The sequence below is a fragment of the Eleginops maclovinus genome, chromosome 23, assembly GCF_036324505.1.
Source record: "Eleginops maclovinus isolate JMC-PN-2008 ecotype Puerto Natales chromosome 23, JC_Emac_rtc_rv5, whole genome shotgun sequence".
NCBI classification, from domain to species: Eukaryota; Metazoa; Chordata; class Actinopteri; order Perciformes; family Eleginopidae; genus Eleginops; species Eleginops maclovinus.
This window is the reverse complement of record NC_086371.1, coordinates 21,008,448-21,021,792: the sequence shown is the minus strand read 5'-3', so window position 1 is coordinate 21,021,792 and position 13,345 is coordinate 21,008,448. Positions and strand designations below refer to the sequence as shown.

General features: G+C 38.1%; 1 protein-coding gene across 2 annotated transcripts; it reads right to left on the bottom strand.

Moving 5' to 3' along the window:
* Positions 1 to 1,230: 1,230 nt before the first annotated feature.
* ap1ar (adaptor related protein complex 1 associated regulatory protein) lies at positions 1,231 to 13,026 on the bottom strand. 2 transcript variants are annotated; one of them, XM_063875844.1, is made up of 10 exons: positions 12,804 to 13,026; positions 11,125 to 11,173; positions 11,012 to 11,038; positions 10,268 to 10,293; positions 10,080 to 10,176; positions 9,119 to 9,217; positions 7,789 to 7,853; positions 6,251 to 6,318; positions 6,018 to 6,140; positions 1,231 to 4,999 (listed from the first exon to the last, which is right to left on the bottom strand). In XM_063875844.1, the coding sequence occupies exons 1-10, from the start codon at positions 12,872 to 12,874 to the stop codon at positions 4,728 to 4,730; spliced, it is 897 nt and encodes a 298-aa protein (XP_063731914.1). In that variant the 5' UTR covers positions 12,875 to 13,026; the 3' UTR covers positions 1,231 to 4,727. The 2 variants fall into 2 exon arrangements, with proteins under 2 accessions (XP_063731914.1, XP_063731915.1); XM_063875845.1 differs by having other exon boundaries at positions 7,789 to 7,850.
* Between the last annotated feature and the right edge of the window lie 319 nt (positions 13,027 to 13,345).

Sequence of the window (13,345 nt, the reverse complement as noted above, 5' to 3'; positions counted from 1 at the left end):
GTGGAGTAAAAAGTGCAACATTTGCTTCCAACCTACTACCCTACTACAGTAGGGTAAAAGTATAAAATGAAAGTACACGAGTAAAGTTCCTCAAATGTGTACCTAAGTGCAGGACTTGAGTAAATGTACTTTATTAATTTCCATATATATATAACAACGTATTTTTTCTGCTTTGACAATTTGAGTTGACAGGGATCATTAACATTTATTTTAAAGGTTATTTATTGCCTTTCTAAGAAATAAACAAAATCACAAAAATCCAGAAGCAATAAAGTTTGTGAAATATAAACCCCCCATAAAACACTGTCATACATTTATTGATGTTGACTGTAACAGTCAACATTTTTCTACTTGCCTATCCAATTTACAAACTTTTAAAAACCTGGAAATTAGATTTAGTTTTTTCACTTCCCTGCCTTCTGAAATGTTCATCATCCACATATAATATTGAAGATTGTTATCGCCTGAAAAAATAGATCCTTTTGGTGTATTTACCTTTGAGTGTAAAACCTTTCTTTGCTTGTTCAGTCATTGTGTCAACATTTTCTTTTGCATAACAGAAATATGAAATGCATTACTTCCTTATAACAAACTTTAAAAAAAGAAAAGAAACGCATTACACACAGAGTTCAGAACATTCAATGAGTAACACTTTGAACATGAACTGTGAGGAAGTTGAAACCTGGCTGTATTTAAAAATTGTCAAGAGTAGCATTTATGTTGCCGGTGTGTCTGAGCTCCATCTCAATAACCTGTGTTATTTGATAACACATTAAGTCTGTTACTTTAAAATGATCTGTATATACTTCACTGTTTCTTTTACACTTGGTACTTACATTCATTATTTACATTATTCTTTCACCTTCTGTCTGAAACCAGAGCCAGGTCTCCTTTGAGTGGTTTGCTCTGTTGTGATTGGGCAAACCCCTGGAGGTGTCCCGCCTCTTAGCCTATAACTTTTTATGTGTTGGACTACTAGCCAATAGAAGCGTGAGTGTCACGTTGTGATGTCATTATACTACGGAAGTAAACAAAAGAGTCCGAAGGAGGCGTTTCAGGCAGGGGGGAGTGTGTGGGAGAGAAACTCCCTTTGAAAGGAACTTTTGGAATTTAGCCTTTGCATACCATTTACATGCACAAAAACCTATGTAAAACACTACAGGAAAGGGAAAACCCCAAAAAGCATAATAGGGACTTTTAGTGAATCATAAAAATGAGCAGACACCGTAATAAAGATACTATAACCAACTTTAATAAAACATGATAAGCTGTACAGAGTAAATAGGCTTTGGTGCACAATCTTACAGTTTTTCATCAGCATAGATTCCTTTAAAGGGACTTGAACCCTTGAAAATGTTCAGAGATGAAACAAAACACAGAAACACAGTGGAATATAAATGAAAGGCAGCCCCATATTTTGTCTCATAACACCTCCGAGTCCATACTGTACCTAAATTTACGCAATTTTATGTTTAAACATGTATTGTAGATTCTTTGATGTGTGTTGTGATGAAAGTTTCATTTTCATTTTGCTTTTTCTTTTTTGTAGTTCTCTGAAGTCGCCTTTAAGTTTGGTCTGTCACTCTTTGAGTTTTGTACTTTGTGATTTTTAAGGCGATATTTCACACATGCTAAATGTTAGAATTTACTTCTAGTAATTGTGAAAGTAAGGTTTCTATTTAAATGTATTACATCTAGCTGTGCTTCATCTCAATTTGCATTTGGTCATTACAGTGCAGGTGTTGCAGGATGCATTTTTTCTATATTTTATTTCAGGCTCAGTGTGACAAGTAATGTAAATGTACAGAAAAGTTACAGTGATTAATCAGAAATAATATCATACCAAAAGTCAAAGTGAAATAAGAAATGAAAATCAACTTGGTCTTGTCTACACACTTCAAAGAGCAGTGCACATTCCTCGGATCAGTTTCCTTTTCTCACACAATAAAAATCATTTCATTGAATGTTTTCTAAGAGATAATAACACCAAAATCAAAAATCCACACTGGAGTGCAATCAGTGAACTACCTTTGATTCAAACAGGTTAAATAATTAATGTGAAACACAAATGTTTGCGAGGGTCCAAGCACAGGAAGTAGATTAATGTATACAGCAGATTCCGGAGAGCAGCATTAGATCTATTAATATTATTACACCACATTTTGAATGTTTCATGACCTCCATCTTTTCACATTATCTCCACAAAATATTGCTTTTATTTTAAACCATAATCAATAATAAGATACGGATTTATTAATGTCTTTAGTCCAGAGTAATTTCATATTAAATTAAATAATTTGTCTCCTGAAGACATTTTGAACACCTAATGCCAGAAACTGATCAGAAATCAACCGTGATTTTTCTAAGCTGCTAAATAAAGTGATGTTTGTTCCACATATTTGTACATTCTTCAGCTATTCCTCTGCAATGTATATCAGAGCTATGATCCACAATAACAAAAAAACAGTTAAAGCGCATTACTGGAATTAAAGATGAGAAACGAAATTGCCAGTTTAGATATTTATTTATTTTTGGAATAGGGAACATAAAGCCCCTGAAAAAATTAAGAGACCACTTCAGCATTATCATTTTCTCTTTGTTTTTTTATTTAGAGATTTGTCTTTGAGTTAAATGAATTGTATTCTTTAAACAACTGACAATTTATCTCTGTGTTGGAATTCAACTAACACCGGAAAGGCTGCCATACATGTAGAGATAAAGATTTAAGAAAAATTTGGAGTGGTCTCTTAATTTTTTCCAGAGCTGTATATATACTGTGTGTAGAGGTGCAGAAGAACACTCTCCTTAATAATCCATAATATATTTTGAGTTCTGGCAATGATGTCGCTGTTCTGTGCTATTGTTTTTGAACTTCAAGAAAATGGTATAAAATGTTTCTTTGTTGGCAGATGTTTTTAGAAATATGTATATTTCTAACCATAAAACCACCGGGCTTGGAACTGCAAACGGACACTGAGAGTTTCTTTATTCCTATGAACACCGACCTGAATATTGATACATTTAAATCAGATATGAAAGCTGTTTTGACCTAAATTGTAAATGACTGTCTCATACATTACGTACCATATTTGTTGATCTTCATGACATGCTCTACACCCAGGCGTACCACCCTCAATTAAACAGTAAAAAAATTATACAAAAAAGTATGAATGTTGTGCCCAGAGCGTCTGCAGAAACGATCTTGGGTCCAGGCTCAACAGGATTTAGTGATGCTAAAGTTGCTGTAGTTTGTTGATGCTTTTTGCTTTGTGTATTTTCTTTACAAACCAAAAGTCATGACAATCTGCTGCTGCTAGCTAGTACGGACGTAAACAACATGTTTTGTACGGTTCAGATATAGTCACTCTTCCTAAAAAAGATACAACACATTTGCTGATATCACAAGTTTCCATTCACTTCCCTTCAGGGGTCTGCATTCGATTTGGGACCATATCATATGCCCGTTTACCACAGTCAGTTTTTATTTATGAAAACTATCTAAAGGCATCGATAATATAATTTGACAATTTTGTGAAGGGGCTCTTTTAGACATTTAAATTAAAATCTGTTATTTGTTTTTATTTTAAAAAATAAGGGCGTGTCATGTTTTCACTTTGCATGGATGATATCGGATCATTAAAACACTGAATTGATCCAGATCAATGTATTGTTAGAGCCCTACTCAACAGTTAGGAAAGTTCAAATGCAGAGACATGCTCATGCTGGGCTTTAAAAACAACAGTAATAAATTACAACAATTGAAAAGTCTAGTTTGCGTCTGTGATTAAAACACACAGCGTTTTTATGTTGGGGTATTTTCTGTATGATTGTTTAAACAGGGGGTGTTTAAAAAACTTTGGTGCAGCTCTTTGTTATCGTTGTCAATGAAAATGTTCTTGCTTGCTGCTTTAGCGTCACCTTGTGTTGTGTGCCTTAAACTCCTCGGGTTGAAATAATTTCACCTGCTGGATTATCAGAACTATACGATTTAACCCACCCTAGCAAAAATTGTCTGACCGGAAGACCGCCTCGAGGTAAATTTGTGCGGCACTTGAGATTTCAGATAAGTAGTTTTTGTTCATTTTAACTCTTTAATTAACTTTAAGGATCAAGGTTTCTGTTAAACTGCATTCACGTGTTGCGCAACTTTCTCTTTGCTCACGTGGGGTTTGAGCGCAGAGCCTTGCTGTGAAAACAGCGAGTTGAGATTAGTTACCTCCTTGCTAGCTGGCGCCGCTAATTCAGTTGTCATCTGACTGGTGGTTCGTCGAAAGGTCAGCGGTAAACAAGATCAATATTAAAATGATTTGAACTTTGAGCGCATTGCTGAGCGACAATTTTGCCACTGCTGTCTCCATAGAAACAGAACGGTAATTTCAGCGCCGGGCCGCTTTACCGCGAATCATGTGAATGCAGCTTTAAGCTAACGTTAGCGCTCATTCTGTAGTTGCCTAGAATTTATTTTTTACACAACGTCTTTAATTGTAATGGATGGTAACTGATCTGTGTAAGTTACAATGCATATATGGTCGGCTAATATGGCAAATGAAGGCACTGAAAAATGAGTATTTGATAAAGACATCACTACAGCGTACTGTAGTGAGTAGCACAACATATTCCCACAGCGTCAGAGTCCAGAAATATGAAGAGTTTCCATTCGATGAGGCCGAAGCTGGTGAGCTTTGACATAGAGAGGACAGAACAAACGTCTCATTTGGTGCTGGACACTATCTGTCCTGATGGTCCAACTTGAGGCCAGGGTCCGACGCGTCCTCAGAGGGAGTGTCTAGGACGGGATTGACGAACCCTTCGAACTCAGTGTCTGCGCTGTCCTCTGGGTGCGTACTCACAAAATCGTTCTCCCACTCCAGTGCGTAGGAGTCCTCCGAGGTGGAGGTGGGGCCGCTGGTCAACTGCTTGCCGCCGGGCTTGAGGGCGGCGCGCAGGATGTCCTCCTCCGTCCGAGACCTCTCCCAGGCTGGAAGAGCACGATTGATTCCTGCAACGCAAGGAAGGCAGCTTTTCATTCTGACAGCAGATGTCACTGAAGTCAAACATGCCTGCAGGCTGTAATCTGCTTCAATTTAACAATGTCCAAACCACATTTAAAACTTAACAATGATGTGTTGTGGTGCTGCAGAGGAGTACCAGCCAACCAACAAACGGTATTTTAAAGACTTGATCAAAAATCCTTGTTTGAACAGTACACCATGAACATTTGAATATATTTTTCAGCCATAATGTTAATAATTTAAATATATATATATATATTTTCCTCTCATATAACTAAGAGGCAATTAATGTACATAAGGGCTGTAGAACATCTAAGTCTATGCAATTCTACCTACACTCCTATCAATTGATTTGTTTGATGGGGTAAAATGTGCTTTTCTGTGATTACACAGCGCACTACATTCATTAATGAGTTATTCGCTAATATAAAAAGCTATTTGCAGCTAATTACATTATTTCTAACCTTATGGAGTTACTATGTTTGAGTCAACCTGCCTCAAGATTTCAAACCACCACTGAGAATTGATACTCAAGAGAAAAAGGGCCATAGCTTAACATTATGTATATTTCATTAATTGACCTGAAGAGAAAATGCATATTGTTTTTAACATTTGCCCATTCATATGTACAAAATATAATTATATATTTATTTACAAATATCACTTTTGAAAACCTGACATATCAGGAGGGTTTCAAGATGATTTGAAATAACATAGTGGGGACCAAGAACAGCCCAACACACTCAGATCAGCAGAATTTACTGCCAAACCTAAATAACCCTGATGCTTTTATTCATTACTGTATGCACTGAGCACAAACAGCCTGCTCTCCCTCTTCCTCCCCCCGCTTTGCTGCAATCATTGAAAACAGAATTGATCTCGGCTGACAAATAACCAGAGCCCGGGTCTGGAGGACGAGAGCGTTCTGTGATTGAACATCAGTCAAGATGTCACGAGAGCGTTTGATGGATTAGTGATTTGCCACAGATGAAATGAAACCCTCACCTTCCTCGTCTTCCCACTCTAGATCCAGCGAGGTGCCGTCGTCGTTGGTGGAGCGTGTCTTGGTGGTGAAGTCCCAGCTGTACTCAGTGTTGGGGGTCACCACGTTTGTGTCTGACGGCAGTCCTGGAAACAAAGAGTCAATCATCACAAAAGGGAGGGGCATTTTCATAGGAACTTTTGTATACCTGTTTATTATTGGAGCTAATATTACCAAGGCCAGAGGATGCACTTACTGTTGCTCCTGAAGGCGTCCGACTGGGCCTTCACATGATGGAGGTAGACGTCAAAATCCCCGGGAGCCCTGGAATGGGTCATAACAACAATCAATACAATGTGGCTAAACAGACAGTAAGTAAACAGACACAGGAACACAGCAGTGGCAATGTTTAGAGACTGGTAAATGGACATTAAAATGCAAACTGACTGAGCCGAAAACCTTGATCAGTGCTGCCTTAATTTGATGTTCGCAGCAGCTCAGTGAAAAGGACTATTTTCTCTTAGCAGAAGCAAAATGTCAATTTTTAAAATCAATAAAATCCCATTTAAATTAACATGTGGTGTCAAGTTATTGACTTCTTTAGTAAGTAGCTACACAAAAATGACAGGCTAGCTGTTTTAATCCTTACTTATCTTTAACTGCAGAAACAATTACATCATTCAAAAAAGCTTTTCTGCTTTTCTCTCTTAAAAAATATAATAGGTGCTGTCTGCCAATCACCAACACATGAAAATGCCATACATGTAAAAGGTTTGAATAGATGGTAAATTATAATCATCTAACTGATTGCCAGATGGAAGTGCTAATTCTTCCCTCATCAGCAATGAAACATATTGGCCCTTTAACTACATCCGCAACCCGGGGGTCATCCTGGACCCCACCCTCTCCTTCCAGACTCACATCAAATCAGTCACTAAATCTGCTTTTTATCATCTCAAAAACATTTCCCGACTCCAGCCCTCACTCTCCGACTCTGTGGCAGAAACGCTCATACACGCCTTCATCACGTCCCGATTGGACTACTGCAATGGGGTCCTCTCCGGGGTTCCCAGCCAAACCCTGGATAGGCTCCAGCAGGTCCAGAACTCTGCCGCCAGAGTTCTCACCCGCACCAAGCCATGGCAGCACATCACCCCCACCCTCATCCACCTTCACTGGCTCCCGATCAAGTCCCGGATCACTTTCAAAACCCTCCTCCTCACCTACAAGTCTCTCCATGGCGTCGCTCCACAGTAACTATCGGACCTCCTCCATCCCTACACCCCTTCATGGAGTCTGCGGTCCTCGGACACGGGCCGTCTCTCTATTCCCCGCACTCGCCTCCAAACCGTTGGTGAGATGGCGTTCATTGTTGCGGCCCCCACCCTCCGGAATGCTCTTCCTGCAGAGATCTGCAATGCTGCCTCCCGGACATCTTTAAATCCTCATTAAAAACTCACCTCTTCACCAAAGCCCTTGACCACTAACTCATCTTAGTCCCCCGTTCTTTTACCACAACTGCCATTATTTAGTTTTTATTTATATTTATTTTTCTATTCCTTTATTTGCCCTACTTTTTTGTTTGTTTATTTGTTTTCTGTCTGTACTCACACCATGGAAAGTGGCCTTGGGTAACTAGAAAGACGCTATATCAATTGAAATTATTATTATTATCCAGCGTTACTAATTGTGTCTACTTCAGTGCGCCTACTGAAGCCTTAGCGGGGCCTCATGACCGCAGCGTGTCCTCAGCCACACAGCCGTCCTGTTGTCTGATGAACTTTAGTGACTCACTTTCTTTGCTGAGTTTCACCGCCGGAGCCATCTGCTTTCCCCCGTGTCCTCTGGGCAGACAGCTGCTAACAGAAAAAACCCACAGATCGAGTAAAAACATCCTTCTCAGAATGAAAATATAGACTTAAACTTAAAGAAAAAAGACATTCTTTGGTGCCATTAAGGAAACATTTGAGCAAACAACAGAAACAAAGCGACAGCAGAAAGCAGTGGAATGAGGCGTGAGAAGCAAAGAAAGTCCCATACTCATTATTTCACATTCAATGACTGCTATTCCCCCTGGAGCAAGCTGTACCCTGAAATAGTATAGGAAATATACAGCCATAATGTGTGTCTTGCTGCAATACTATTACAATCCAATGGGTCACATTTCTCTAGTTGTGAGGACTGTAATGGAAAAATCCCAAGGCAGAAACAATGGTATTATTTGCAGCATTAGCCTTGTGTTTTCTCATTTTACTGCTTGGAAAGGAGGGTAATAGCAGGTCTTTTTACGCTTTAGCCCTTGCTGTATATTGTACATCATCTACGGGTTATCATATATATGAGAGTTTCTTTGCACTTGTGCTAGAAAAAAATAAAATATATGTTTTTACGATAAGCAATTTTTTCGCTGTGGAGTATTTCATTTTACATTACTTTATTCAAAGGGGCCCTACTAAGCTCATTTTGGTGTTCATATTTGTATTTGTGCCTCTACTGTGATATGTCTCCATGCTTTAATATTCAAAAAGCTCTTTATTTTTCACATATTGCCTGTGTGCAGCACCTGTTTTCACCCTTTGTCTTAAACCAGAGCCCAGTCTGCTCTGATTGGTTAGCTGGCCGGCTCTGTTGTGATTAGTCTACTGCTTAGAGATGTCCTGAAATGCATAATAGGGCCCCTTTAATTTGACATGTACACAGTCTATTTATTCCTGCATTTTTACTTGCACTATTTAGGTATTTTCTTTTATGTCTTAAATATATTGTATAGTGCACTTTTGAAAGAGCCTCAGACTTTGTGAAAAGTGTAGCATTCGCCAATTAAACCTTTCAATCTTAAGTCTTTAAGAAAGACTGAATTACTGATAGTTAGCTTTGTTCCTCCGCCTCAATGACAATTAGGAATGCTAACAAGTTGTTTGTTACGTAAAATTAAGCAACAAGACTGACAATGACAAGGACAAATTAAAAAGGGCAACAAAAGACTGAACAGAGAAATCTCCTTTAAAGACACATAAGGCTGAGGAATTGAAACGCTGGGAAGCCTGTGCACAGGGCCGGCGGGTTAGAAGAGTTAGTTTGTTTTAGTCAAAGTGGCAGAAGGGAGCGCTCAGTGCTGCCTCACCTCCTTCAACTTTCGTTCACGCGCCAACCTGGCGGACTCGCGCTGGGCGGCATTTCTAGCCTCCTCTTCTAGCCTCAACTTCTCCTCTTGTGCCTCTAACTGGGCAGACATAACAAAAATAAAACACAAACACAAAAAACACAGAACAGAAAATTACAAAACAGAAAAAACAATGCAGCAAATTAAAAATAAGGCAAAATGAAGGCCATTGTAGGTACAAATTAAATACTTTACAAAGTGAGGGGAGGGGGGACTTTGATTTGTTAAAAATACCTCAAAATAAAATATTTTTACACGGAAACAGTTAACTTTGGTTTCGGTCAACCCTATTGCACCCCCTGGATTACAAGATCTATCCAAATTATATTTTGCATTATGATTTAGCAATAGCACAATATTTTTGAGTCGAAAATCTCTTCTTTTTATCCCGACTTCGAAGAGACATTTGAATTTGGCCATTGTAGAAGACAAGAACACAAGGTTGTTCCATACGTTGAACCTCCTCACTAACAAGTTGCTTTACCTGTCCTTTAAACTGGGTTTGCAACCTTGCAAAGATAAGTGAAGTTGTTAAAAGAAACCTCACTATTTTTCAAAATGTACATATTGTAAATTTGTGACTTTAAATCACATAAAAACTCTGATTTATTTTTCACAAATTCATAACTTCATGATCTCAGAGAATATTTCAGTTTTTTAAATTGTAAATATAAAAAGAAATCTCTTAAATTGACCTTTTTAATCTAACTAAATATTCAACCTGTTATCTCTTTAATTTACAAACTTAAACTTCGACATTTTTGGTTTTTACTCAGATTGTCGCCCCCCCCCTCTTGTAGAGCTCTAAAATTACTGCTTTTAAAAAAAATGTATTTAGAATGGCCTTGATACGACGTTATAAAAAATAGGTCTTAAACATGAAATAAAATGGTCGCTGTTTATATAAGACAGTGTGTCTCACCTCCGCTTGCAGCTTTTGGTCAATCACGATCTGTTGATCTGAAAGTGCAGTGTAGCGGTGCTCCCTAAGGTTCTTGATCTCATCTTCATTGATGGGCCTATAAAATAACAACAAAAAAACTAAAGGTCAAGTGTTCTTTGTCAAAGAAAATGTATGATTATTTATTTCATTCACGCCAGATCTCTTACCTCGGGCAGGGCTGTGGGCTCTCAGCCTGCAATACAACAAACACAACATTACATTACAGCAATAGTTATCAGCGTCAGATGCCCAGCTGCCGTGTTTGACTCGAGTGCTACTAGTCTGGGAATCTGGAGACAGTAATTTAGTTACACAGTGATGCACAGTGGCTGCACCCATCATGTCCTATCCATCACTGGAAGAAAGCTAACAAAGTGAAGTCTGAAAGTAAAGGGTATCTGGGGACTACCAGAAGAAAAGAAGCTTCTAATTAGCATTATAAAACACACATTTGAACATATTGTTCTTACAAATTGTACTAATACTATCTCATGGGATCTAATTTAAAGGTTTATTTAAAGAAATAAAAACAGCTAATTATGTATATAGCACCCTATGTATTTGTTTCTGTTTCTAGAGAAGATTGGTCTATTATGGAGTATTGTAATTGATTGTGTATATTTTATATGATGCATTGTTTAGACACTCTATTGATAGTTTTCTTTACAGTGGGCATGTACATTTGCTGTTTATGTTTGTTTTAATTGTATTCTATTTTTCAAATATTTGTAATTAATGTGCAATGACAGCCCACAATGCTGCTGTCTGTCTGTCTGTCTGTCTGTCTGTCTGCCTGCCTGCCTGTCTGTCTGTCTGTCTGTCTCTCCCAAGAGTTGACAGAACAATATTTTCCTTATACTTATTTAAAGCTGTTATTTATGAAAACATCATCATAACAGGAAGAGACTTACCTCATCACTCTCTACCAGATTTTCAAACTGCAAAATGAAAAGACACATGTTACATTATATGAAGAGTCACCTTTAATATCTGAACATAATGCTCGTAAATGAACGACTCACACCTCTATTGTATAATGTTCCCCTGTGGTGGTGCTCCGGAAGTATTTTGAACTGTAGGAATAATTGAGAGATATTAATTATACTGGCAATATTCTGAAAAAATTGGATGATGGCTTAAAGATGTCATTTCAAAAGTGGCAAAAAGACAGAGCAGTTTGAGGATTATATTGTAATTAATTATAAATAAAGAAGAGAAAGCAGCTTCTGTGTTTCTACTAGATCAGTATCGGCAGCTCTGCCACTTTATGCCAACATTATGACCTTTTATCTTTTCAGCCTGTTTGAATGGAAGTGATGTGTAAAAGGCCAGAAAGATTTAGCTCATTGCACAGTAAATAAATATATATCATATGTAATAAATGTCTCTAGCTGAACATAATGAAGCAGTAAGTAACACAGCGTTTGTAACATGGTACAACGAGGACCCAAACATCAATTACAAAAGCGAAGTTCATAGATAAGCTTTGAATCATAACAATCTGTTCTCATGGTTTATTTAATGTACTGAGAGGTGTACATGCAATGCATTTTGTTGTGTTGCTCAGTCCTGGATAAACATGGCTCTCTTGGAATTAACAGTTAATGGATTATCAAACACTGTTCATTTTAGAGGGCAAATATTTGCTACTGTCACAGCAAATAAAGCACAGGTGTAATTAATAATATTAAAAGATGGTTCAGTTCTATTAAAGTGACAGTCACGCAAGCATGCACGCACGCACGCAAACACACAGTCACACACACACACAAAGTAAGGGACCAGGGCCCTTTAACAGACTTGCATAAATCTATAGAGGCCTTAATTTCCAATATTGATCACACCTGTGTTTGTGTGCTAAGACATGTCTGCAGTGCAATAGGTCAATTGCTCTCTTTTGACTTATGTCCATGATTAAGATAAGATGTATTTAAGCTCAAAGATGTCCACTTTAGGTTTATATTCTTCCTTTTATTTTACTTTTAAGTGCGCACAGAACCATGGGGTGTCATAAACCAGACATAATAGGAGCACTTAAAGTGGACGTTTACAAAATGATAATGTATGTTTCCAAATTTCCAACCAAACAGTGCTACGTATAAGTTTATCTGTCAGCTCCAATATGTCAACATATGGATACATTTACTGTATAGCTAAGTGTGAAAGCAAGCTACTATAAAAGAGGAAGCCTTCTGTGATTTGAACAAAGCAGTCAGACCAAAAAACATTAATTATTAACTTAAATTTGGTGACATAAAGGCCTGCAAATAATGCATAGAAACAGAAAATGTATTCCCAGGATAGCCTATCCTTAAAAACACATTGAGCTAAAATGTCCAAATATAAATGTAAAATCATTGTTAAAGACTTAGCTCAGTGTTTTTCGTGCTAGTGCTATTTTAATTAGACCTAGCTAAACTACATGACCACTGTTGACAATAGGGGTGGGGTCTTAACTGTTGGACTGTCCGGCTGCAGGTTAGACCCCTCACAGACCCAAACATAGCCTCACCACTAGCTAACCCTTATCTCTGGGTAACAACAACCCCACCAGGCTCACATATACAGCTTTCAATAAGTCCTAAGTGGAGCCACTTATCGGCTAACTAACTTTGAGCTAACGTTAGCTGTAACCGGACGCTGCTGCTTCACAGATGCTTTCATGCTAGCTAGCACAGCTAGCTAATGTCATGTTTCACTCACCCGCCTCCTCTCTGGATCCTGTTGGCCTCTCTCCGGAAGAGCCCAGAACAGTATGCCCAGCAGTTACCCATCGCATTGTAAAAATATTACTATTATCTAGCTGCCTAGCTAGTAAAGTCCTGACAGATGCTGGTGCATTGGTGTGGGAAGCTACATCTCCAGTCCTGCTCCAGCAGCTACTTCCTCATCCTCCTTCCTCTCCCGATGATGACAGAGTCATGTGTTCGACACCACCACCTGCTGTCGTTTCTGACGGGTTTTCCTAAATTATAACCAATTTTTGATAGAACCTAATGAATTGAACATTCAAGAACTTACCAAATTGGATTTCCCCTCTATTTGTTCATTTTAATAATTACTTAAACAAACAGATGTACAGATAACATATACGTTATTATTTCTACAGCAAAACTAAAAGTAGGAATGGCATCTCCCATTTATATTTGCTATCTCCAAAACAAGCATAACATTTATCACAGATTTGCCTCAAGAATTTTGGCTATCGATAACAAATGTGTATTTCGTATAAATGAAAGAGAAAC